This window comes from Penicillium chrysogenum (genome assembly GCF_028827035.1).
Source record: "Penicillium chrysogenum strain IBT 35668 chromosome Unknown utg000001l_segment0_segment0, whole genome shotgun sequence".
NCBI classification, from domain to species: Eukaryota; Fungi; Ascomycota; class Eurotiomycetes; order Eurotiales; family Aspergillaceae; genus Penicillium; species Penicillium chrysogenum.
In genome coordinates, this window is record NW_026622749.1 from 2,937,358 (window position 1) to 2,960,179 (window position 22,822).

A 22,822-nucleotide genomic window follows, 5' to 3' on the forward strand; every position below is an offset into this window, starting at 1 on the left:
AAGTATAGAATACTGGTCGGTATATAAAGATGGGTACTTTCGCTACTATTATTACTATTAACTATCTAGGCAAAAGCTTAATTGGTCCCTTAACCAAAAAAAGGATACAGCTCTTCAATTATGTTTGAATTAAGCGAGTAATAGCTATATCTCTTCATCGTTTAACTGCAGCCGGGGCCCATTGTACTTTCGTCGAGCATAAATACCCCAGTTTATTCCTGCAAATATGGCCATCACCCCTAGTACAGCCGATGTGTAGTCTGCGTTCATCTGTGTCAGCTATATACCCTAAGTAGGGGCTAGGAAGTATGTGACTTACTCATGTTGCTTCCAGTCACTGGGAGAACAGTCGGAAAGTCGTAGAAAATCAGGACAAGAATTGCGAATGCAATCGTGATGGCATTTACACTCCACCCCGCCACAGACGGTAGTCGAAAGCTCCGATCTCGAGGCAACCACATCTCGGAGTGCGTGCGATACATGAGAAGCGCAGCTGGGATCGCATAGGAGATGTGCTGGAGTACCAGACCACTGCCAATAAACGCATTGAAGGCAGATGAGGAACCCAAGTAAATACACCCAATGATGAACATGATCACGAAGTTGAAGGTGAGGCTCCATACGGGTACTTCGAACATTGTATCTATTTTGCTAAGCCATTTGCTGCCGATAATGGCACGGTCTCTAGCCAGCGACCATGTTAAGCGAGAAGCAGTTTGTTGAGCACCAATGAGGGCGAATACGGCGGCGCAGCAAAGTAAAACGACGAATACTGTAGCGGCCACATCCGACCGCGTAGCCTGGTACCACATCTCGAATATAGGTACCCTGAATGATTGTTAGCATCTGGGAAGTGCAATATAGCCCAAAGAACGGGGATCGAGATGTACCCGGTAGCAGATGACACCACACCATCCAAGTCACTGGTGCAATATAGCATGGCAACCATGAATGTGAATGACGAGGCGAATCCAATAAGCAATGTACTCATCAAGGCTCGAGGTACCACCGTGCTCGCATTTTTGCATTCCTCAGCCAGGTGCAATGCGCCGTCGATGCCGGCATACATATAGTTAGGGGTGACGAGACTGGTCAAGAAGGCAACGCCCCCAGAACTCCAACCACTATCGTTGACGAAGGTCCCCCAAACACTAACAGAGGACTGGTAATTGGAAGATGACCGAGCAACGCATGTAATAGTAATGACAAAGAAGCTGGCGAGGGTCGCAAAGACTGGAATCATCAAAATATACTCGTTAGATATGGAGGTGAGTACTCACATGCAACATCATGGATCCAAAGTGACCGTTTCAGCAGTGTTATGTTGTATAACAGCACAAGCCCATTTATGGCTTGATAGATAAGGAAATAATGCCATGCCTGCGGGGTGTAAGTCGGGTTGTAGAACAAGGCGATCCCAACAATGAGCTGAGCGGGGATAATGGCAATTCCGGTGCAAATTGCTATCCACGAGAAGGCATTTGTCATGCCACAGAAGTAACTCTATCTGGTCAGCGAAAAGGAAGGGGAGATTAGTTTCCCTGCACAATGACTCACCAAGGACCGATTCATGGACTTAGGAGCCAAGATAGAAGTCCAGTGATATTGTCCGCCCGCAGTAGGATAAACGCTAGCAAGCTCAGCCAGGGTAAGAGCACAACAACCAACCAAAATGAGGATAAGAATGGGTCCATAGACCAAAGTGACTGGGCCACCCTGGGCAATTGCGAGAGATATTGTGCCCGCTATTCCGGCCCAGCTGTCGCATATAACCCAACTTGCTGATATAGTCTCCAGCTTTGTCATTTGTCTTCCCACATCCCCTTGGAGACTCAGGCCTTTGAGCTGTATTTGCTCCACAATGCCCTCTCCATGAGTGAATTCTACTATGCCATGAGCGAAATTCGTTATGGGGTTGCAGGTTAGATGAATGTAACTCACGCCGTTCGACATCCTGGGAGGCTGTAAGCGATAGCGAATTGTCAGTAAAAGGGATAGATAGAGCACATATGGATTGAGAGATTACAACACATACTACTTTTGCTTTTGAGCTCTTCGATACCCATATTGATGATTCGTGTCCCTGCCTAATAAAACCAAGTAGAGAATTGATGAATGAATACTGTAGAGACAGCCTCTATGGCAACTTCTAGTTCTTAAGAATGATTGACTCTTCACATGTTGATGGTAGCCAACCCCAAGAAAGACACATAAGGTTCCTGACAGTCCCAAATGTTGGCATATAGCGATAAGAGGCGTTGTGCGGGGAAGGTGGAATATTGCCGAAAAGGGAAAGAAATGAGAGAAAATGCTTGATGTTGGTGGCAAGGCCCCACGAGGATAACCCTGGGAAATAACAAACCCAATTGAAGTACGAGGATGGTTCCTATGTGTCCCGACGAGGTTTTCCAGATACGGTATCTATATACCAATAGAAGGTTCGCAAGTCGTTGATTATATTTAATACGAGTTTGAGCTGAAGGGAAGAGTGTGTTAGGACTTGAATTAGGTTCTTATTGGTTGTAGAAAGGTTCATTTCACCCATTAGGTCTTTTTTGGTCTTTTTCTGCTGTCTATCTAACAAACATAGAAGGGGAAATATCTATGCAACCAGACAACTTATGAGATTACCCGAGGAGACTACCAAAAAGACATTTAAAAAGGCTTCCTGGGAAGATTACCTGAAAAGACCAGCCTACTAACGCCGCATAGGCGGCCGACTATACTGTTATACATTTTTATTTAAAACGCAGTACTGAGGGAGTCATATAAAGTATAGGATATACCTATGGAATATATTCAGGGATGGCTGCTATAGATAAGAACGCTCGATAGGAGCAGGCTGAATGTCCTCCTTCACTGTCATAGCCGCCCGTGTACCCTCTTCGATGGCACCATCAATGAAGCCACGCCAACCAACAGCCCAATCCGAGTTTGCAAAGACAACATTTCCATGCTGAGCCCGCATGGCACCCAAAGACGTGGATAACAGCCCAGGGGGCGAGAAGAACCAGGCGCCCTTGGCAAACTCGTCTTTGCTCCAGTTGTGAAAGACCAATCGCTGAATATCCATGTTCCCAGGAGCAATGCTCTCGACGGCATTCTTGGTTTCGTTGATGTCTTCCTCGGGATGAATCTCGTTGTTGGAACCACCGAAACAAACGATATGAGTATTCCCAGCAGGTGTAGTTCCGTCACCAATGGCATATAGGAGCTTGTTGAAGGGATAGGATATCCCAGTCCACGAACGCATATCGTTGCTGGAAATCTCGGCGTGCACCTTGACACATTGGTTGACATGTCCAATATTTGTGGCTGCTGCACGCTGTGTATCCAGAGGAGGGTCAAATGATATGGTGTTGAGAACGTTGAGGGGAATAGTTGAAACTAGACGGGCACCAGTGTACTGGCGACCATCACGAGTGGTAAGGGTGACTTTATCACCCCGATCACTGATCGAGCTCACGGGACTGTTGAATGCATACAAGAGTCTTCCAGTGGCGAGTGCCTCTTTGAAGAACTTGATCGCGAAAGTCGACTGACCTCCCCTGAACTTGTACGAGATCAAGGCGTCCATCCAGCCACGATAGGAGTAGCCGCATAGAGCCCACCAATGAAGGAATTCAAAGAAGCTGGTTTCTTCCAATGTTGCGCAGCTGGAAAGAAGGACAAAGCTCTCAAGAGACGCACGTTCGTTCGGGCTAAGAGACAAAGCAATGGCTTCAATCCGGTCCTGGGCGGAGATTCCATCGTAACGGCGAGCCTCAGGGACGTGGAATGCGTCGTGGGGGAACGGAAGAACCTTTCTGCCCAGATCACCATCGACATTGACAAATTTGTGGATGGCAGCGGAAAGGAGAGCGTCCTGGCATGGAAAGTCAGCCATGGCTTCCCGTCCAGCTGGTATTTAAAATACGAACCTCTTCTTCGTGGCTCATTATTGAGGAACCCTGAGCTGTGCGCAACTGGAAGTGGTTCACACCGCGGGAGAAATTAAGAGATTCCTCCAGCTCGGTTCGCATGTTGTATCGCGAGATCTCGCGCCAAACATGAGGCTGACTCCAGTGCACCCAAGTTCCACCCATCTCGAACGGATAGTCGCCAATGTTGGAGGACCAAGAACGTCCACCAATACGATCACGAGCCTCGATTAGGAGGACGCGCAGACCTGTCATATTTAGCAAAACCGTATACAAACCAAATCGAGATGCTGGTATAACACACCGGCAAGGGTCAAGTCACGAGCGGCCGTAAGACCAGAATATCCGGCCCCGACAACGATAACATCGTACTTTGCTGAAGATGACGAGATGTTTGTAGGGGGAGAAATGACACCAATTGAAGGGACACCTTGGGAAAGGCCAGTTTCAGGCGTCCATTGGAAACCGTCCCGGGACGTCATTGTGATGAGAGCCGGTTAATGACTTGGGGGATAAATGTACAAACCATGAATCAGAAACAGGTGAGAAATCGTCCTCTTTAAAAAGTCACGAAGTTTCATGAAAGATCCGATCTGTTGATGGTTACAACATCTATCGTAATCCTCGGGATCTCGGAATGAGTCGAAGATCATAAGAACGGAATAGAAAAGTTACCGGAAAGAGCAAAAAGAAGGAGATTTTTATCCTGCATAAGAGTCTATCGGAGACAAGTATTCCAAGCTGGTTCCGATGATAGTTGCGAGCCAACTTGTGGATCAACCAAAACCACTCTTATGCGATATACAAAATTTCCCGATTAGGACAGTAAAGGGAGAAACAAGCGAACCCGGCCGAATACCAATTCACTTAGCCTGAAAGGGACTTTACACATTTCCTTTCTGAGATTACTTTTTACATAGAAATTACGAACCAACCATGTCCATCTTACAGTTTAATCCCGGATGTGTCGTGTGTACATTCAAAGGCCGGTGACAAGGAAGATCCGGGGAGAAGCTGCGGGGAAAATGCCTCGGGTTTACAGCTTCCCCGCTGCCACAGCTCCAGCTCCGGGTTTCAACTCATCTTCGACCTTTTTCTGTCCACACTAGTCTTGATCCTATGGAATTTATTCCGTCATGGATATGACCCTCGACTCCCTTCATGCAGGGAGTATCAAACGCATTCGACAAGCATGTGCCAACTGCAGGTACGGCTAATGATATCTGGAATCTGCGCTTTGTGCTTTTCACTAATGCTGTAACACTCTGAATTACAGGCGTAAAAAGACCAAATGCACTGGCGAACGGCCTATCTGCTTGCACTGCCGTCGTAATCGTCTGGCTTGTATCTACGAGCCGTATGCCACCACTATAGGCGATTCGAATCATATGCCACCTGTTGTACCAACTGGAAACAATCCGAATGTGAATAACGTCGGTCGCATCTGAGCTTAGCGAAATGTGGATTTAAGGACTGACCTGGGAACAGACAGATCTTTTGCAGCGGATCAGCTCAATAGAGTCTCGCCTAGCCGAACTCAGTGGACGCGGGCCGCCACAGAGCAGGTTCGTTCTTGCATGCATGCGATGGATTTTGCCCAAATTGGCTGACGCTGGAACATAGCAATAACCTCCAGAATTTTGCCTTGCCCGCAAATCAGATTCGACCCCCGCCAGGAGATAACGAGGTTCCCCTGTTTCCGTCGTTGTCACCTCCACCAAGCGACCATTCGTATGTCATGTCATGGTTTCGGTTCACCATGGTATCTCTTCATCCACTTCTAACATAACCCTCCGCACCATAGGCCCTTTCCTCCAGCACACGTGTTAACATCCGTCGTCGACACGTATTTCGAACATGTTCACAACCAACCATACTCACACTTTCAAGAGGCCTCGTTCCGGCAGAAACTCCAAAGCAATGCGCTGCCACGATGTTTGATCCTAGCCGTACTGTCTTCCGCGGTTAGATTCTCGAAGAATGATTACTTCATTGGAAAGACACAAGATGCGTCAGAGAAATTTGCAAGAGAATCATGGTTATCGGTGCTCACCGAGCATCTGACAGTTGAGGATAACATCAATGTGTATGTAGTACAAACTGTCAATTTGCTTGCAGTGGTCGATTACACAGGTGAACTTTACCCGCTTTTAACGGAGATCAAGAATACTAAGATACCGTGATATAGCCGGTCGTGTGAGTTCAGGATGGATCAAAGTTGGACTTGCCGCTCGAATATCCCAGGACCTTCATTTGATGGTCGAACACGACGAATGGCTGCCACCCGTGGAACAGGAAGAGAAAAGACGAGCATTTTGGTCAGCATATCTTATTGACAAGCTGATTTCCTGTGGCAGATCACGACCACTTGTCATTTTGGACGAGGACTGCAACGTTCAATTACCGTGCGATGAACAAACGTTCAGAAATGGAGACTGGAAGAAGACAAACACGATTGGCCAACTTCTTAACTGGAATTTTGAGGTTACTGAAAGCCCAAGCCCGTTCGCGCTAGTCATGTTAATGGCCTCAATCTTCGGCAGATGTACCAGATACGTGCATCAGAACCGCAGAGCCGATGAAATTCCACCCTGGGACCCGAAGTCCGAATTCTCTGCCATCAACTCCTCCTTACTTCTGCTTGAGTCCTATTCAAAGATTGGAAATCGATCGCTGGCTGAAATCCTACAAAGCGAGAGCCAAGCAAACGTGACTTTTGACAGGCAAGAAGTTGGACATCTCATATTTGCCCATACAATGTTCCATCTTTGCCACTGCCTTCTGAATCACCCGTTTCTGGTCCGACTAAGGCTGAAGGTATTTGGGTCTAAAGCACCGGCTAGCTTCTCTGCACGCTCTCTGCAAGTAGGGTGTGATCATGCAAGACAACTCATGGATGTTCTGCGAGACGCTTCGCAGAATGGATGTCAGGTTGAGTCATCATTTTATGCTTATTGTATTGCTATCGCCGGAGGTGTGAACTCTCTCGCATCACATTTTGAGCATCAGCAGGCAGAGTGCTCACAGTCTGAGATTCCGTACTACTTCAATGAGTGCCTGGGTGCCCTCAACCGACTAGCAAAGGTCTGGGTTCATGCAGGAAACATGGTGCGTTTGTCCACGTAAAAGAATGGTCTGCCTCTGACACTTGTGTACCAAGGCTGTCCGTCTCCAAGAGTTCCATAACATGTCCCATCGATTTGCCAGTCTTCTAGATCCGACGCGCTTGATGGAAGAAGTTGATCCCGTGTCTCAAGAGGTTCTTTGGTCGATGATAGACTATGGTACTCTAGGTGCAGATCCACAAACAAAACCACTGACACCAAGGACTGAAATATCCAACCTTCCTTCCCCAACATCGTGGGCTATCGGCTCAGACATCCTGGGGAATGCACCTTCGCGGTTTGAGGGCGGCAACGTGGATATATTTGGTGGACTGACTCCCGCCATGCGACTGAATGAAGTCGAACATCTTTTAGACTGCAGTCCCGGAGCCAATGGGATGATCTGAGCCTAGAAAGAAGTATGCGTGGCTCTTGTCCGCCCGTCAATATCCTCGGTCCGTTCGGTCCGATTCTGATCCCATCCATTTCCCCGAACAGGAACTGAGGGTATGAATGACCCGTGATGAGCTATTATTCGGTAACTAACCCCGTTAATTTGGCAACCTATTGCACGCTATGGATGGGAAACAGCTTCCACCTTGGAATGGTGCCGTTTCGGGGACAACTGCCGCTATTCTGGCCAACACTCTTGTATACCCTCTTGATATGTATTAAAACTACCTGATCATTGTGTCACTGGCTTTGTCTAACAACTACTACAGCGTGAAGACACGGTTACAAGTGCAAATCCAGAAACGAGAATTGAAAGCCGACGGCAGAGACACTATCGAACATGTCGATTACCATAATGCATTAGACACAACTCTACATATCCTTCGGGAAGATGGAATTTGCGGCCTTTACAGTGGACTCAACAGCTCCATCTTTGGAACAGCCTCCATGAACTTTGCGTACTTCTACTGGTCCGCAGTCGCACGGAGCTTACTTCAATCAGTCCCTCGTTTGCATGATCTTTCACAGGAAAGTAAAATCGTGAAGGAACTCGCACTTGGGGCTGTTGGTGGGGCCATGGCCCAATTGTGCACCAACCCAATCGCAGTCATATCTACACGGCAGCAAACCCGGAAAGCTGGTGAGAAAGGAATCTCAATGTGGACGACTATGATGGAGATTGTGCAAAGTGAGGATGGATGGACTGGTCTTTGGAGAGGCTTGAAAGTTAACCTCATTCTTGTTGTGAATCCGATGATCACGTATGGTGTCTACCAATCCCTACGAGGCCAGTTGGTGTCACTCAAGAAAGGGCTCAGCTCTCTGGATGCCTTTCGTGAGTGCGCATTCTTGTTGAAGGTCTGGACAGTTACTGACTCGCCTGGGTTGATCTGTAGTACTCGGCGCCGTTTCGAAAGTACTGGCGACCATCGCCACCCATCCACTCATAGTCGCCAAGACCATGTTGCAATCCAAACCTCCCGACTGTCGAAATGGGAAGGCTTTTAAGGGATTCACCGAGGCTCTTGCCTATGTCATAAGCAATGAAGGATTCTTTCGACTGTACAAAGGGCTAGCCCCGCAGATCATCAAGGGGTTTTTGGTTCAGGGGCTGATGATGATGTTGAAGGAGAGGTACGGTTCAGACACGTTCCTGATTTCCTCGTGAAAAGCTAACTTGACGGATAGGACTGAGGTTCTACTTGTTATGGCAATCTCCTTGCACAGAAGACGGATGCAGCGTCTATCATGAAAGAGGCCATCAAGTTTTTGATATAATTGATACTATCCCATGTGTATGGTTCTAGTTATTATTGGATTAAGGAATAGATAAATATCAAAAACATTACGAGAAATTTGCCTGGTTTAAGGTCCGTTAGAGAACAGAGCACTCTAGGGTCTCTGACCCTGAGCACTATCAGATGTCGGCCCAACCCACGATCAAGACATATATTGAATTTTCAATTACAGACCACTCTATTAAGAAAGCTTCAATCATCAGTTCAGAGATGCCCAGCAGAAATCAATACAAGGGAAGACTGCGTGGAGTCCATATTCTTCGGTCCTGGCGGTCCGAACCGCTTTCCCCGGCGTCAGCACCGGTCCGACTGCGGATATCGGTCCCAACTAGGACATAGAGCCTGGAATTCGGAAACAACGTACTGATCCAAAGAGACAGAATAATTGGAAAGTATTAGATCGACTGAAGTTGGACTTCCAAATCTCAAAAAGAAGGATCCCAATAGCGATCATGTCTGTTTCCAACGTGCCGTTCGCCGACCCTTTATGGCTTAACCGGAAGCATAGCCCGTACTACAAAGATTCACATCGCAAACTGCAAAAAGAAGTTCGCCAGTATGTGGACGAACATATCTCACCATTTTGTGAGGAATGGGAAAAGCAAGGATTCGTTCCGCCCGAGGTAAGCAGTGATGTACTCTATGAGCAATTATCCACGATCAAATATTGAAGTAATCACTTTTCAGGCTCAAAGGCGCCACGCGGAGCTAGGATATACCGCCGTCGCTTCTTTTCCACTGGCTGCAGACTACCTAGACGGCCAACGACTTCCCGGCGATATCAATCCCTACGAGTGGGATGGGTTCCACGATATCGTCGTCATTGACGAGCTGGCTCGCTGCGGATACCTTGGTATTGTGTGGGCGCTCGGGTGCGGAAACTCGATTGGCGGACCGCCTATTATCAACTTTGGAAATGAAGAGCAGAAGCGCCGCTTTCTTCCGGATATGCTGAAAGGGAAAATTCGATTTTGCCTTGGTGTGACTGAGCCTGATGGTGAGAGTTATCATTCCATTGTAATATTTATACAACTCGTTGGCTGACGATTCATGGGCTGTAGCTGGATCTGATGTTGCTGGAATAACGACTGTTGCTGAACGGAAAGGCGATGTTTACATTGTGAATGGGGCGAAGAAATGGATCACGAACGGCATCTTCGCTGACTTTTGCACTGCTGCTGTGAGGACTGGAGGAGAAGGCACTCATGGTATATCAGCTCTGGTAATTCCGATGAAAGCTCCCGGAGTAATCTGCAGGAAGATCGAGAACTCAGGCGTTCATGCTAGTGGTACGTCAATTTATTCTGGCGGTCTATCATATGAAGCCATCGTAGTCGAGCTGGCTAACCCATTGATAGGATCAACCTACATTGAGTTCGATCAGGTTGAAGTCCCCGTCGACAACCTGCTGGGAGAGGAAAACAAAGGGTTCCCCGTCATCATGAACAGTGAGTTTCGCGATCGCCCTTCCATTCTCTAAAACAAGACTGCAAAAATTAGAGGAGATCTAACAGAAGCCAGATTTCAACCATGAGCGCCTGTGGTTGGCCTGTACATCCCTCCGCATGGCCCGTGTCTGCGCCGAGGATGCCTACCAGCACGCCATAACCCGTGAGACATTCGGGAAAAGGCTTATCGAGAACCAAATTATTCGCTCGAAGTTCAGTGCAATGGCGCGGAGTCTTGACTCGAATTACGCGTGGATGGAGCAGCTTGTGTATATCGCAGAGACAGCCAAGAAGGAGGGCACGGACGCTGGAACGGGAGGGCTGTTTGCGAATTTGAAAGTGCTGGCAGGTCAAACTCTGGAGAAGGTCAACCGAGAGGCTCAGCAGGTTATGGGTGGACTTGGGTACTCCAAGAATGGTCGTGGCTCCAGAATTGAGCAGGTCAGTCGTGACATTAGGGTAATGGTTGTTGGAGGCGGGAGTGAAGAGATTCTGTCGGAGTTGGCCGTCAATCAGGAGATTAAGGCGATGAAGAAGCAGAGCAAACTCTAGAACCTAGCTGTAAGTCAATATCATCAATGGACATGCGAAATCGTGTATCTTTGAGTCATATGACTCATATGTCCGAGGTCTCTTTGATGCAAATATATACAGACTATTGAGAGGTTAAATTGGCAATGTACCACTTCTTTCAATTCTTGATACTATGTATATTGGGCGTTGGGTTTGATTTAATCATACTATTGCGATATAGGGTCTTATTTCATACCACAGAGCAAAGAATCTTCCCTTCCTCCACTGCATCTCCTTGCTTCCATCTCGTCTCGAACTTCCCGGACACAGAAACCGCAATACTAACTTCCATCTTCATGCTTTCAATAACCATTACTGACTCACCAGATTGAACCTCTTCTCCATTGTTTTTCAAAATTGATAGAACCTTGCAGGGCATTGGCGCCTCAATAGTCCTTTGCTCAGGCCCGCCCTTAGCCTTCGCCACAGACCGGATACTTTCTGCAAATGATAACAGTGTATCGCGTTTGAACTCAACATACGTCCCAAGGGCAGGTAAATGGCAGAAGACTCGCTGGCCTCGATCAATCTCCCCGACCAGCGCGTGCGATTTGGCTGAAGGGAGAGCCACATGTGCTAGAAACTTGGTTCCGTCGATGGAGAGCTGAATGGTAGAGGCCAGCCATGATTCAACCATAGCGGGATTTCCTTGTGACGGATGCCATGAATCGATGCTGACTCGATAGGGACTAGAAGACATGGCCTTTCCACTGCGTAGTGCCTGGCTGATGCTGTTATATTGGGCGGATACCTGTGTGGCAGCCGCGGCTGACTCTTCTTGAGACTGCCCAACCTTTTCAACAGGGATGAGATATGCCTCTGCCTCGCTGCTTGAACTCTGCTTGACTTGAGGCTTCCATATACACATGGTAGTTGCGAAATCAATATCTTCTTGCTTCTTACCAGGCCAGTCCACAGCCGTCACAATGTCGCAGTGAACACTGACCGGGTCCATCCGTTGATTGCGGAACTGTGCCCGAATACCCCAGAATGGCTTCTTCTGAATGCCGAGCGGTATGAAGCTCGGAAGTTTCCGAACAACCAAGCCCGGTAGAACAGAAAGCACCTTCTCCACCTCCTGTAGGTCCCGGCTCCAGTATGGTTGCAGCAATTCATCGATGTGTGTAGGGATGAATGAAGTTTCGTATGCAGGGTCATGGAATGCTTTGTTCAATAAACAAGCCTGCAGGAAGAGTTGATTGGTTTTAACACCAACACAAGCAGTATGAGCGAGCACCTTGGCCATCTTCTCCACGGCAAGAGGCCTAGTCGGCGCCCAAACGACAATCTTGGCGATCATGGAATCAAAATAAATTGAGACAGTGGATCCAGTCTCAATCGCTGTTTCGTAGCGGATGTCTCGACCTGGCCCGAGGGCACCTGACGCCGGAAGCCATAGGTGGACCTTGCCGTGCTCTGGGAAGAAACTCTTTTGCGGATCTTCAGCGCACAAGCGGCATTCGATTGCGTGTCCCTTTTGAGTGACATTCTGAACGACAGGCAGGCTCTGCAATTTTCCACCGGCAGCGACAAATAATTGGAGTGCAACCAAATCCACTTGTGTGACCTCCTCAGTGATCGGATGCTCGACTTGCAATCTAGCGTTGACTTCAAGGAAATAGAAGTGATTAGTTTTAATATCGACAATGAACTCGACCGTACCGGCGTTCTCATATCCAATCAACTTGGCAATACGAACGGCAGTGTTGCTCATATTTTGACGCGTTTCATCCGTGAGGAAAGCGCAAGGAGTTTCCTCGATGACCTTTTGATGTCTTCGCTGAACAGAGCAGTCACGATCGAAAAATGAGATCACTTCCCCGTGCGAGTCACCCAAAATCTGAATCTCAACGTGTTTGCTGCTTTCGATGTACTTTTCCAATATACAATCACTTGAGCCGAATGATCGCTGGGCCTCTGATTGTGCCCGCGCAAGCTCCTGTTTCAATTCTCCTGCTTCTCGCACAATTCGCATGCCCTTCCCACCACCTCCTGCAGATGCTTTGAGCATCACTGGAAAACCAATCTCCTGTGCAGCTTGCTTCAACGCATCTTCGTCTTGGCTGGATCCGGAGAAGCCGGGAATAAGAGGGACATCGGGTGCCTGCTGTCGCAAATATTCTTTCGATGACCGCTTGTCACCTAAAGTTGACATGGCACTGGCACTTGGCCCGACGAAGATGAGCCCTGCTTTCCGGACGGTGTTTGCAAAATCTGCATTCTCGCTCAGATATCCATAACCAGGGTGGATTGCTTGAGCTCCTGCAGAGACTGCAGTGCGAATGAGTAGGTCGATGTCAAGAAAAGGGTTTCTTTCACTCCTGTCAATGCTGCCAATATTGATGGCTTCATCGGCATCTCGAACATGACGTGAAGAAGAGTCCCTTGTATAGTTAGTATATTACCACCCTGAGTTGATACGTTGGGCACCTACTCATCAGCATAAACTGCGACGGACAGAATGTTCAATACCCGACAGGTCTTGATAATGCGACACGCAATTTCACCGCGATTGGCAATAAGCACCTTCCGGATTCTCTGTCGACCATCACTGCCTAGTGGGGGCTGCGCGACGAATAATGGTTTGCGATGAGGTGAAGCATTGCTTGTGTCTTCATACTTATTGGTATTTGCCATGGTCATCTTGCTTCAGGTTTCAGTCAAGAATTGGATTAGGCCGGAGATCTATGTGATTAAAGATCAATCCACATAATCAGAGTAGGTATTCATTATACTCACATTTGTCTTCTACACATCTCGGAAGGCTCCCTCTCCGAGCCAGACCCGCTCGGTCCGGCGTCCGCCTCATGACTGTGGGGTCGGTCCGGTGCGCAGCCAACCCGCACAGTCTTGGAAACTACGGGGATGATATCGGGAGTAACCCGGAGACGAAGAGGAGTGGTGCTGTGGATCTAGTGGAAAGCTTTGGTATGATTCTTGCGACCATTCCACAGTGTGCTGGATACTTGAACGGGTGGATATATTTCCATAGCAATATTGCCTAGACATGTGTGACCTTATATTTAGATTCCGTATAGATGCTGTGCCAAAATGGCCATGACGACGTTATAGATACAGCATGACTAAATTCTTGCCAGCAGACTATGCGACTCTGCCCCCTTAACTCCCTGCAGCGTAGCAACCTCCAAACACATACCCAATACATCGCGCGTATCCCGAGGCTCAATAATTCCATCATCAATCAACATAGCGCTAGTCGAGTAACACTCCGCATCCCGCTGAACCGTGTCCCTAAATTCCTGCACCTGCTTCTTCAGTCTTTCGGGTGATAGAGTAACCCCCTTCGAGATAGCACTCGCGTGTTGGACATTCTCCATAACACCCGACAGCTGATCGGGTCCCATAACACTGCAGCGACCCGTCGGCCATGTAAAGAGAAAACGTGGCTTATACGATCGTCCACACATAGCGTAGTTCCCAGCTCCGTATGAAGCACCGAGAATGATAGAGATGTGGGGTACTGTCGAACAGCTGACGGCCGAGACGAGTTGAGCGCCCATTTTGATGATTCCGGCATGTTCTGCCTTAGCGCCAACCATAAATCCGGTAACGTTGTGCAGGAAGATAATCGGAGTGTTTCTGTAGGAGTTAGCTTGCTCTCAACAGAACCAGAATCGAAGACCATACTGCTGGTTGCACATTCGAATGAATTGCGCAGCCTTTCCTGCCTCGTTCGGGTTGACGACCGACAGTTGGTTGGCTACGATACCAACAGGGAAGCCTGTAAAATATTAATATTAGCTTAGAGCGACCCGATAGCACACCGGGATTTCTTCTCTTACCCATTATATGAGCCCAGGCGGTTATGATATTCGGTCCATACTTCGGCTTGAAAACTGATAGACGAGAATCATCAACAATTCGCAGCAAAACCTCGCTCATATCAAAAGGCTTCCGGATATCGGGGTTGACAATTGATAACAAGTCATCAATTGGATACCGAGGGGGAAGTGGCTCGATCATTCTCGGCTTGGTTGTTCGTACGTGCAACGAGGCCACCCACTCTCGGGCCTTTGAGATAGCATCGAACCTGATATTCATCCACGTTAGCATTATATATAATGAGTGAAAGAGGAAGTGGGTGTCATACTCATCGGAAGAAATCTGGTCAGCAAGTCCAGTCGTGACAGCATGGACTTTGGCACCGCCAAGCTCTTCAGCCCCAATGACCTCGCCAGTAGCCATCTTCACCAGAGGCGGACCACCAAGGTAAGCTTGGGCTTGGTTTTCAACAAAGATTGTGTAATCCGACAAAGCGGGATGATACGCTCCACCTGCGGTGGAAGCCCCGAATACGATTGCACACGATGGCTTTCCGTGCTGCGTGCGGACAGCAAGATCACGAAAGAGCTGGCCTCCCTTGTGGAAGACTCGAAATTGTTGAGGTAGAGAAACTCCGGCCTGTTTTGTGAGTATGAGGCTGTCCCATAGTACCTCGCTGTACTAACCGATTGAACCAAAGAGATCAGCGGTAGATCGTTCTCAAACGCGATTTCCATCATCCGATTCACTTTGAGCACTATAGCATCTGTTAGATAAATAATCAGCCAATTAGAAATCATGAGCTCACCGGTCATCTCATTCCAAGCCCCTCCACTCTGTGTTGGGATATGTGACATGAGAAGACATGGCGTTCCACTATGGTTGTTAGAGCGGACCGAACCTCAGGCAATTTACTTCGCCTACCAAACATTGCCAATTCCGGCAATCAAGTTCGCACATGGCGTAGAGTCTTTGTTTTCAAACCCAGCAAAAGCACAAAGTTCCAGAAAAGGCGAGTCTTGATCTAGTAACAATGCGATCCTATCTCTGGCTGTTCCCATCCAGTGTTAGATACGGCATACACTGGGCAAAAGCTCACTTACGCAGGAGCTGGCCGCGGCTCTGGTGTCTTTTCATGGAAACCTCATTTCCTTCGGCAGACACCTTCCTCAAGGAATGTTCAAATTTTTCCAGGACAGGCTCCCAGCTCTTCTTATTTGCTTGGAACGACTCTGCCCGAAGGTCCAGGTTCGCAGAGTGAACTGGGAATGATGACTCGGTCGCCATACTGAAGCTGAAAAGTGACAAAAACGACCAATAGTTTTATGATGGAAGTTACACTGTGAGGAGTGATCGCTCGACATGTAAGTTAAGAGACCCCGCGGACAGGGCAAGGAACGCTCGGTCCGAAGCCCGGGGCTCACCCGACCAAAGGGAGGGGGGAAGCAGACCCAGATACTACAGATCTAATGCGGACAGAACATATGTGTATTTAACAATTGAATACTTTTATACTAAATATTTCAGCTAATATCAGCATCATTTATTCCAAGGCTCTACCTACCTCCAATCTCACTCATTTTGGAAACCGACCTCAATCGCCCTTGGCCACTATTGAAACATAATGGACCCCAAACTCGCGCTCGTTCAGGGCTCCAAAGAGCCAGCCTTGTGGATTGAAACACTCGGAAACTTCATCGACAAGCAAGCTTCCCGGTATGAAGACCGAGTAGCTGCTATTTTCCCTTGGCAATCCGTCCGACTCTCATACCGTCAATTGGCAGAGCGGAGCAAGATTCTTGCAAAGGCAATGCTAGAGATGGGACTACGCAAGGGCGACTGTGTTGGAGTCATGGCAGGGAACTGTTATCAGTATATTGAGGTTTTCCTCGGTGGCGGGCGCATTGGATGCCCTGTTGTTGTTCTGAACAATACCTACATTCCAGGGGAACTAATGAGTGCTGTGCAAAAGAGCTGTAAGTTCTGGATAGTTCAATTGGTCAAATACCACAAGTTCTGATCACTCATCTCATATATTTAGCTTGCAAATTGGTTTTCGTTGCCTCCGATATTGGTTCGCGGAGTCTCTTGGCTCATATCAACGCGCTTTGTGGTGATCAATCGAGAAGCCCTGCTCTGCCAGAACTCCGCCGGGTTGTCAACTTTGGGAATAAGGATCCAAGTAGCACCGGAGTCGAAATGCAGTCTTACAGCGCCTTTACCTCTGGCGCCCAATCTGTCTTCATGAAAGACTCAATGCTGCTCCGTGCAGAGAAGTCCGTGGAGCCCGAAGATGTCCTCAACCTACAATTCACCTCCGGTATTATCCTTTAATCACCTTCAAAATGTTCCGCTATCTAATATTCAAATAGGAACCACTGGCTCCCCAAAAGCTGCCATGCTAAGCCACATGTGAGTAAATTTCCCCAATATCCAAAGATAATCTCACTAACAAGCGCAGTAACCTCCTCAACAACGCCCGCTTCGTCGGCGACGCAATGCACCTCACCCCAGCAGACATAATCTGCTGCCCCCCACCTCTATTCCACTGCTTTGGTTTAGTCTTAGGCTTCCTCGCCTCTTTCGTACATGGCAGCTCAATAATTTTTCCATCAGACTTCTTTGACGTCCGGAAAGTCGTTTCAGCAATCCTCTCCGAAAGCGCAACCGTCCTCCTCGGCGTTCCGACAATGTACGTTTCGGAGCTAGAGGCCCTTTCAAAAAGCCGACAGCGTCCCCACCATCTGAGGACAGGTCTTGCGTCGGGCTCGGCTGTTTCGCAAGGTCTTATGAATCAGCTTAGAGAGGATATGGGCGTACAGAAGATGTTGATCGCGTATGGCATGACCGAAACCAGTCCAGTCACATTCATTACCTCTATTGAGGATGGGGATGAGAAGGGGACATCGACTGTGGGTAGAGTCCTGCCGCATACGGGTGCCAAGGTTGTTGGGAAAGGGGGCGAGGTTCTTCGGAGAGGGGAGAGGGGAGAGTTGTGTACTAGTGGGTTTGCCCTGCAGAAAGGGTATTGGAGGAATGAGGAGAAGACGAGGGAGGTGATGAGGGTGGATGGGGATGGAGTTTTGTGGATGCATACAGGGGATGAGGCTTTTATTGATGAAGATGGATATGCTCATATTACAGGGAGGATCAAGGATCTCATTATACGGGGTAAGTTCTGGTATAATCTGATTTTGATCTGGGTTTGCTAACCACTGATGGTGCTAGGCGGAGAAAATATCTTTCCGAGAGAGATTGAAGAGCGACTTACGTTGCATCCGTCTATCAGCGAAGCTAGTGTGGTTGGAATCAAAGATGAAAGATACGGCGAGGTTGTTGGATGCTTTTTGAAAATGGCTGAAGGATATCCCAAAGTCCCTGATACAGAGGTGAAACAGTGGGTAGGCGAGAAGCTTGGTCGACACAAGACGCCACAGTATACATTCTGGATTGGAGATGAAAAAGTGGGAACCGATTTCCCCAAGACTGGGAGCGGGAAACATCAGAAGCACATCATGCGGGACCTTGGAAATTTGCTAGTGCAGAGAGATACGGCGAGAGCAAAGCTATAGTGACATGAATTGCGACTCCAATCGATTCCTTCATTCGTTGCTCAGTGTGGGAACCTAAAAATGTCTGGTCTATTGCAATAAGTAGGTAGTAGCTTTTCATGACTCAAACCTGGCTATTTACTTTGGTGCATAAGCATCCAATACTCTAGGAGGCACTTGTAGATTATTTTCTACAGGCAGTTCCTATCCAAAGAACATCCAAGATCCGATGCCAGCGCGGACCGACCGGAGATAAGGTTTGACATTCCAAGTGGAGCCTTTTGCGGACTCGGTCCGGGTGGGACCAGGTTACATCCAGGTGGATATACCGAGAGTATGATAACATCATTCGAGAGGTAATTCCGATGTCAGACTAAAGGTCAAGTTTCCCAGATACTATCACTGTGCATATTCACCACACCGTGTGGCACCATGACCGTGAAAAGCCTCCCAGCCGTCCGAATCGTGGAAGTAGGTCCACGGGATGGGTTGCAGAATATTCGAGATTCGATCCCGACGTCGACGAAACTGGAATTAATCAAGAGATTGGAAGAGACGGGGTTGGGTACTATTGAGTTGACATCTGTTGTGTCGCCCAGAAGAATTCCACAGTTGGCGGATTGCCGGGATGTCCTTGGGGACGAGGGAATTAGGAGGATGGGTGGGAAGGACTTGAGACTTCCTGTCTTGGTGCCGACTGCTAAAGGGTTGGATGTTGCAATTGAATATGGGGTTAAAGAGGTCGCTGTCTTTATCAGTGCTACTGAGGGGTTCAGTAAGGCCAATATCAACTGCTCTGTTGCGCAGGGCATAGAGAGGGCGAGGGATGTGGTCTCTTTAGCGCTGAAATCAAATACTGTTGTTCGAGGGTGAGTGACCTTGCTTCACACTCGTCGGGATTCTCGTGCTGACTGCCGCAGTTATGTATCGTGCGTATTCGCGGACCCGTACGACGGACCAACGCAACCGGCGTCAGTTCTCCGCTGCGTGAAAGGACTCCTCGATGCAGGCTGCTATGAAGTCAGCCTAGGCGACACGCTAGGCGTCGGCTCCCCATCCAATGTGCGCAGCCTCATAACCTTCCTTCTCGACAACGACATTCCCGGCGATAAACTCGCAGGTCACTTCCATGACACATACGGTCAAGCCGTGGCAAATGTCTGGGAAGCATACAAGTGCGGGCTGCGAGTCTTCGACTCAAGTGTGGCGGGACTCGGTGGTTGTCCTTTTGCGCCTGGAGCCAAAGGCAATGTGGCCACAGAGGACCTCGTGTATATGTTCCACAATGCGGGTATCAGCACTGGTGTTGATCTACCAAAGCTCGTTGAAATCGGGGTTTGGATCTCAGATCAGCTCAAAAGACCAAATGGCAGTCGAGCCGGCGCAGCGCTCGCGATAAAGAGCAAGTCCATTTCAAGTGTGAAGAGAAAGTCATCGAAATATCCTTCCCTTCAATGGAACCTCACAAAGGAGGCAAAGGGACTGCAGCTTTACCAGTCAGGAGTCAATCTCAAGGTCGTCTTAAACCGAGCCAAAAACGGCAATGCATTGACAGCACCGATGATCTCAGCTCTGACATCCGTGGTGACAAGAGCCAGCAAAGATCCGCAGATCTCGCGAATTATCATCACCGGGAATGGTAGGTTCTTCTGCACAGGCATGGACCTCGGAAAAGGGAGCACACCAGTTGCGCAAGGCGGTTCAGCCAGTGATGCCCAGTTTCACCGCTTGACTGGCTTATTTGAGGCCATTGATCAATCCCCCAAGGTGACTATTGCCTGTTTGAATGGGCCAGCATTCGGAGGCGGTGTCGGCCTAGCATTTTCCTGCGATATAAGACTCGCTACACGGGATGCATCCGTGACGCTAAGCGAAGTGAAGCTTGGGCTCTGTCCTGCCACTATATCGAAATATGTTGTTAGAGAATGGGGAATTCCGTTCGCTCGTGAAGCCATGTTGTCTGCACGTCCGGTTTCAGTTGAGGAACTTCGAGCGCGGGGTCTTGTGTTTGATGTGGCTGATGGCGCAGAGGAGCTGAGTGCGAGGCTGGATATACTTTTGTCACGGTTGAGGGTTGCGTCTCCTGGTGCTTCTCGGATGTCGAAGGAGCTTGTCAGACTTGGATGGGCCCATGCTGGGAGGGATGAACAGGTGACTGGGATAAAGGGGTTGTTTGAAGAAATGATGCATGTTGATGCTGATGGTGCGCATGGTGTGAAGGAATTTCAGGCGGGACGGAAGGTGGACTGGGATGCTTTTACTCAGGGAACGTCCAAGTCCAAGCTCTAGGCTTTGAAATGGAAAATGAGCTAAATCGTACATACTGTAGTACACCTTGAATAATCCTAATTTCTTCTTCTTCTCTATCTCTTCTTAATTGGTAGCAGCAGCCATCAACAATTGCCGGTGATAATTTGGCGACAACGAGACTCGTCGACAATACCGGGGCAGTGCCATTGATCCCTACGTATCTAAGATAGCCGCTGGACCGATCGACACGATCCACCGGGCTCCCAAAAAAATAAGACCTCCACAATCCTATCCTCGAACCCGTTCGACGCCAGTGACTTCAATAGTTATTTGTTATCTTGTTCCTAGCTATCCATGGATGCTTCCCTACAGCATGACGACATACGGATGTTATCGTTCAAGTTCCATTTTGGCAATAATCATCCCTAAATAGTCACATAGACTGACCATGATCTAATAACTTACCCGGCATAGAATCTTGGAAAGCACCCCAAATATATCCCAACATGGACCACAACAAGTACATAAAACGAGCCCATTCGGATGATGTGTAGTGCGGTGCTTGTTGGGAAGCTGATATGTATTACCAATATCATCGGTACCTTCCCTCGTTATGGTAGAAGCCTAAAAAAGGGGCCCCATAATCTTCTGAAGAAATTGAAGGGTCGTTCTGATTAAGTGCTAATATCGTATTGTCCTCTTCTGTCCCATTGTGCCCCGATTTACTATAAAAAACTGGTGAAAGTTAAATTTCCACAAGGCTCGGTGGTCGTATTCGTGTCCTGTTTGACCCGTTTAGGGAATGTGGACAGAGCGGGAGGGATACCTAAATAGGTATGTTACCGACGATCTATGCTCAGCAGGTAACAATATAAAAGTTCACTCTGTCAATTCCATGTCCGAGCACCCTAGCGTATTCGTGTTGTCTCTGTGACACATGCAGCGATTCTTCTCACAATATCCCCCTACTTGTCCCGATATAGTGGATTTTCACCCACTTGATTTACGTTCCAAATGTGCCCACCACAAGATCGATTGCACGTTTCGCACCGAAGTAGTCGCGGAACCTGCTTCGCTTTCGGAAATAGCCGCTGAGCAACGACGCGCACGCCGATCCCGGCCTCATCAAAACTCGACCTACAAGTGGAAACATACCCTCGTCTCGCCCAATAAGGGCAATGAGATACGATCATCACGGATTCGACTGGCGTAAAATACGACGCTTCTTTGATTCCACCTAGAACAATCTCGTTGGCCGACCTGCAGCTGTTCCATCACTTTATCACAACAACTTATCAGGCCATGGCCGTCGAAGGCGGGCAGGGTCTTTGGCAAGCGGACCTTGTTCAATTGGACTTTGAGTTCCCATCGATTTTGCATCTGGTGCTAGCCCTGGCAGCTCTTCATGCTGCCTACGAAAGCCAGAGTTAAGCAAATGATCACCTTACCTTCGGCATCCGATCCGTGACAGGGATTCTGTCCCAGCTGAATGACGAAAGCTGCCAGAAAATATATATGCCAACCTCACTAATTTGCTTGATATACTTTGGCCGTGGGGATGTGCCGGGGAATATCTCATTTTCAGCACAAGCGGTACGTCCGAGTGGCTTATTCTCATGAGCGGCGTCAAATTTATTATGGGAAACTACCGCGACAAAGATTTACTGGCAAACTTGAACCAAAGGGCGGGTCCGTGGAATTGGATTTTGCGATGGCACCTAAGACGTGCTTCGAACTATCTAAACATACGATGTATACAGAAGCCATTCAACGTTTTGTCGAACAGGAGGAGGACGAGTCTAACCGCGTCATGTATATATCAGCCATCAAGGACCTCCTTGAGATTATATGTGAGGTCTACCGAAAGGTTTCCGCCGGGAAGACAGGACTTCATCTGATGCACTTGTTGATCGGGTGGCTATATCAGCAACCTGAGGAGTTTGTAAGCATTATGGAGCAACAGGAGCCGCACGCACTTATCATTGCCGCGTCTTGGGGTGTTCTTTTGAAATACACGGAGTCTTCGTGGCTACCGGCAGACGTATGAGAATACCTCAAACGCCAACCTTACATTTCAATTTGGAAGTCGAAGACCCATGCCTATATTATAGAGATTCGAAGACTACGTCATCCGTATAGAGTATGTTGTGAATCTGGAAGAAGTTAATTTTAGACACTGGAACAAGCCTACCTAATTAAAATTCGGTTGTAAGCCTTCAATATCGCATTGATGTACGGAGTAGTGGTTCCTTGTTAGTCTCGCCGATCTTGTACAAGACCAGATTGATGTAATGTGGAGCAGATGTAGTCGCCCAACAAGGGAAATTGGAAACACGAATACGATCAGGGATTCTTATGGGCATTTAAAGGATCCTCCTATGTCAGTCTATGATTTCATCTACTTCGACAAGGACTGGAAATTCCAATCTACTTAGGCGCATC

At 48.2% G+C, this 22,822-nt stretch overlaps 10 protein-coding genes across 10 annotated transcripts; 6 read left to right on the plus strand and 4 right to left on the minus strand.

Moving 5' to 3' along the window:
- Positions 1-144: 144 nt before the first annotated feature.
- N7489_001172 (putative choline transport protein) lies at positions 145-2,066 on the minus strand (the record flags this gene model as incomplete). The annotated part of the gene is made up of 6 exons (XM_056706927.1): positions 145-260; positions 320-828; positions 891-1,233; positions 1,281-1,503; positions 1,558-1,886; positions 2,036-2,066. The coding sequence occupies 6 exons, from the start codon at positions 2,064-2,066 to the stop codon at positions 145-147; spliced, it is 1,551 nt and encodes a 516-aa protein (XP_056571229.1).
- Positions 2,067-2,812: 746 nt separating this feature from the next.
- N7489_001173 (flavin monoamine oxidase family protein) lies at positions 2,813-4,402 on the minus strand (the record flags this gene model as incomplete). Its single annotated transcript, XM_056706928.1, has 3 exons — positions 2,813-3,865; positions 3,921-4,168; positions 4,225-4,402. The coding sequence occupies 3 exons, from the start codon at positions 4,400-4,402 to the stop codon at positions 2,813-2,815; spliced, it is 1,479 nt and encodes a 492-aa protein (XP_056571230.1).
- Positions 4,403-5,056: 654 nt separating this feature from the next.
- Positions 5,057-7,431, plus strand: N7489_001174 (uncharacterized protein; the record flags this gene model as incomplete). Its single annotated transcript, XM_056706929.1, has 7 exons — positions 5,057-5,127; positions 5,197-5,353; positions 5,409-5,485; positions 5,544-5,651; positions 5,725-6,053; positions 6,109-7,028; positions 7,081-7,431. The coding sequence occupies 7 exons, from the start codon at positions 5,057-5,059 to the stop codon at positions 7,429-7,431; spliced, it is 2,013 nt and encodes a 670-aa protein (XP_056571231.1).
- A 169-nt stretch (positions 7,432-7,600) lies between these two features.
- On the plus strand, positions 7,601-8,729 carry N7489_001175 (uncharacterized protein; the record flags this gene model as incomplete). Its single annotated transcript, XM_056706930.1, has 4 exons — positions 7,601-7,692; positions 7,747-8,312; positions 8,374-8,611; positions 8,666-8,729. 4 exons carry the CDS (start codon positions 7,601-7,603, stop codon positions 8,727-8,729), a joined length of 960 nt encoding a protein of 319 aa, XP_056571232.1.
- A 498-nt stretch (positions 8,730-9,227) lies between these two features.
- Positions 9,228-10,775, plus strand: N7489_001176 (acyl-CoA dehydrogenase family protein; the record flags this gene model as incomplete). The annotated part of the gene is made up of 5 exons (XM_056706931.1): positions 9,228-9,398; positions 9,463-9,772; positions 9,837-10,064; positions 10,134-10,223; positions 10,297-10,775. The coding sequence occupies 5 exons, from the start codon at positions 9,228-9,230 to the stop codon at positions 10,773-10,775; spliced, it is 1,278 nt and encodes a 425-aa protein (XP_056571233.1).
- A 211-nt stretch (positions 10,776-10,986) lies between these two features.
- Positions 10,987-13,439, minus strand: N7489_001177 (acetyl/propionyl/methylcrotonyl-CoA carboxylase subunit alpha; the record flags this gene model as incomplete). The annotated part of the gene is made up of 2 exons (XM_056706932.1): positions 10,987-13,180; positions 13,231-13,439. 2 exons carry the CDS (start codon positions 13,437-13,439, stop codon positions 10,987-10,989), a joined length of 2,403 nt encoding a protein of 800 aa, XP_056571234.1.
- A 440-nt stretch (positions 13,440-13,879) lies between these two features.
- N7489_001178 (acyl-CoA carboxylase subunit beta) lies at positions 13,880-15,866 on the minus strand (the record flags this gene model as incomplete). Its single annotated transcript, XM_056706933.1, has 8 exons — positions 13,880-14,396; positions 14,445-14,538; positions 14,600-14,847; positions 14,908-15,218; positions 15,266-15,336; positions 15,388-15,455; positions 15,504-15,630; positions 15,683-15,866. 8 exons carry the CDS (start codon positions 15,864-15,866, stop codon positions 13,880-13,882), a joined length of 1,620 nt encoding a protein of 539 aa, XP_056571235.1.
- A 337-nt stretch (positions 15,867-16,203) lies between these two features.
- On the plus strand, positions 16,204-18,151 carry N7489_001179 (uncharacterized protein; the record flags this gene model as incomplete). Its single annotated transcript, XM_056706934.1, has 5 exons — positions 16,204-16,555; positions 16,621-16,899; positions 16,952-16,991; positions 17,041-17,750; positions 17,808-18,151. 5 exons carry the CDS (start codon positions 16,204-16,206, stop codon positions 18,149-18,151), a joined length of 1,725 nt encoding a protein of 574 aa, XP_056571236.1.
- Positions 18,152-18,562: 411 nt separating this feature from the next.
- N7489_001180 (uncharacterized protein) lies at positions 18,563-20,419 on the plus strand (the record flags this gene model as incomplete). The annotated part of the gene is made up of 2 exons (XM_056706935.1): positions 18,563-18,999; positions 19,051-20,419. 2 exons carry the CDS (start codon positions 18,563-18,565, stop codon positions 20,417-20,419), a joined length of 1,806 nt encoding a protein of 601 aa, XP_056571237.1.
- A 1,577-nt stretch (positions 20,420-21,996) lies between these two features.
- Positions 21,997-22,427, plus strand: N7489_001181 (uncharacterized protein; the record flags this gene model as incomplete). The annotated part of the gene is made up of 2 exons (XM_056706936.1): positions 21,997-22,069; positions 22,141-22,427. 2 exons carry the CDS (start codon positions 21,997-21,999, stop codon positions 22,425-22,427), a joined length of 360 nt encoding a protein of 119 aa, XP_056571238.1.
- Positions 22,428-22,822: the final 395 nt, after the last annotated feature.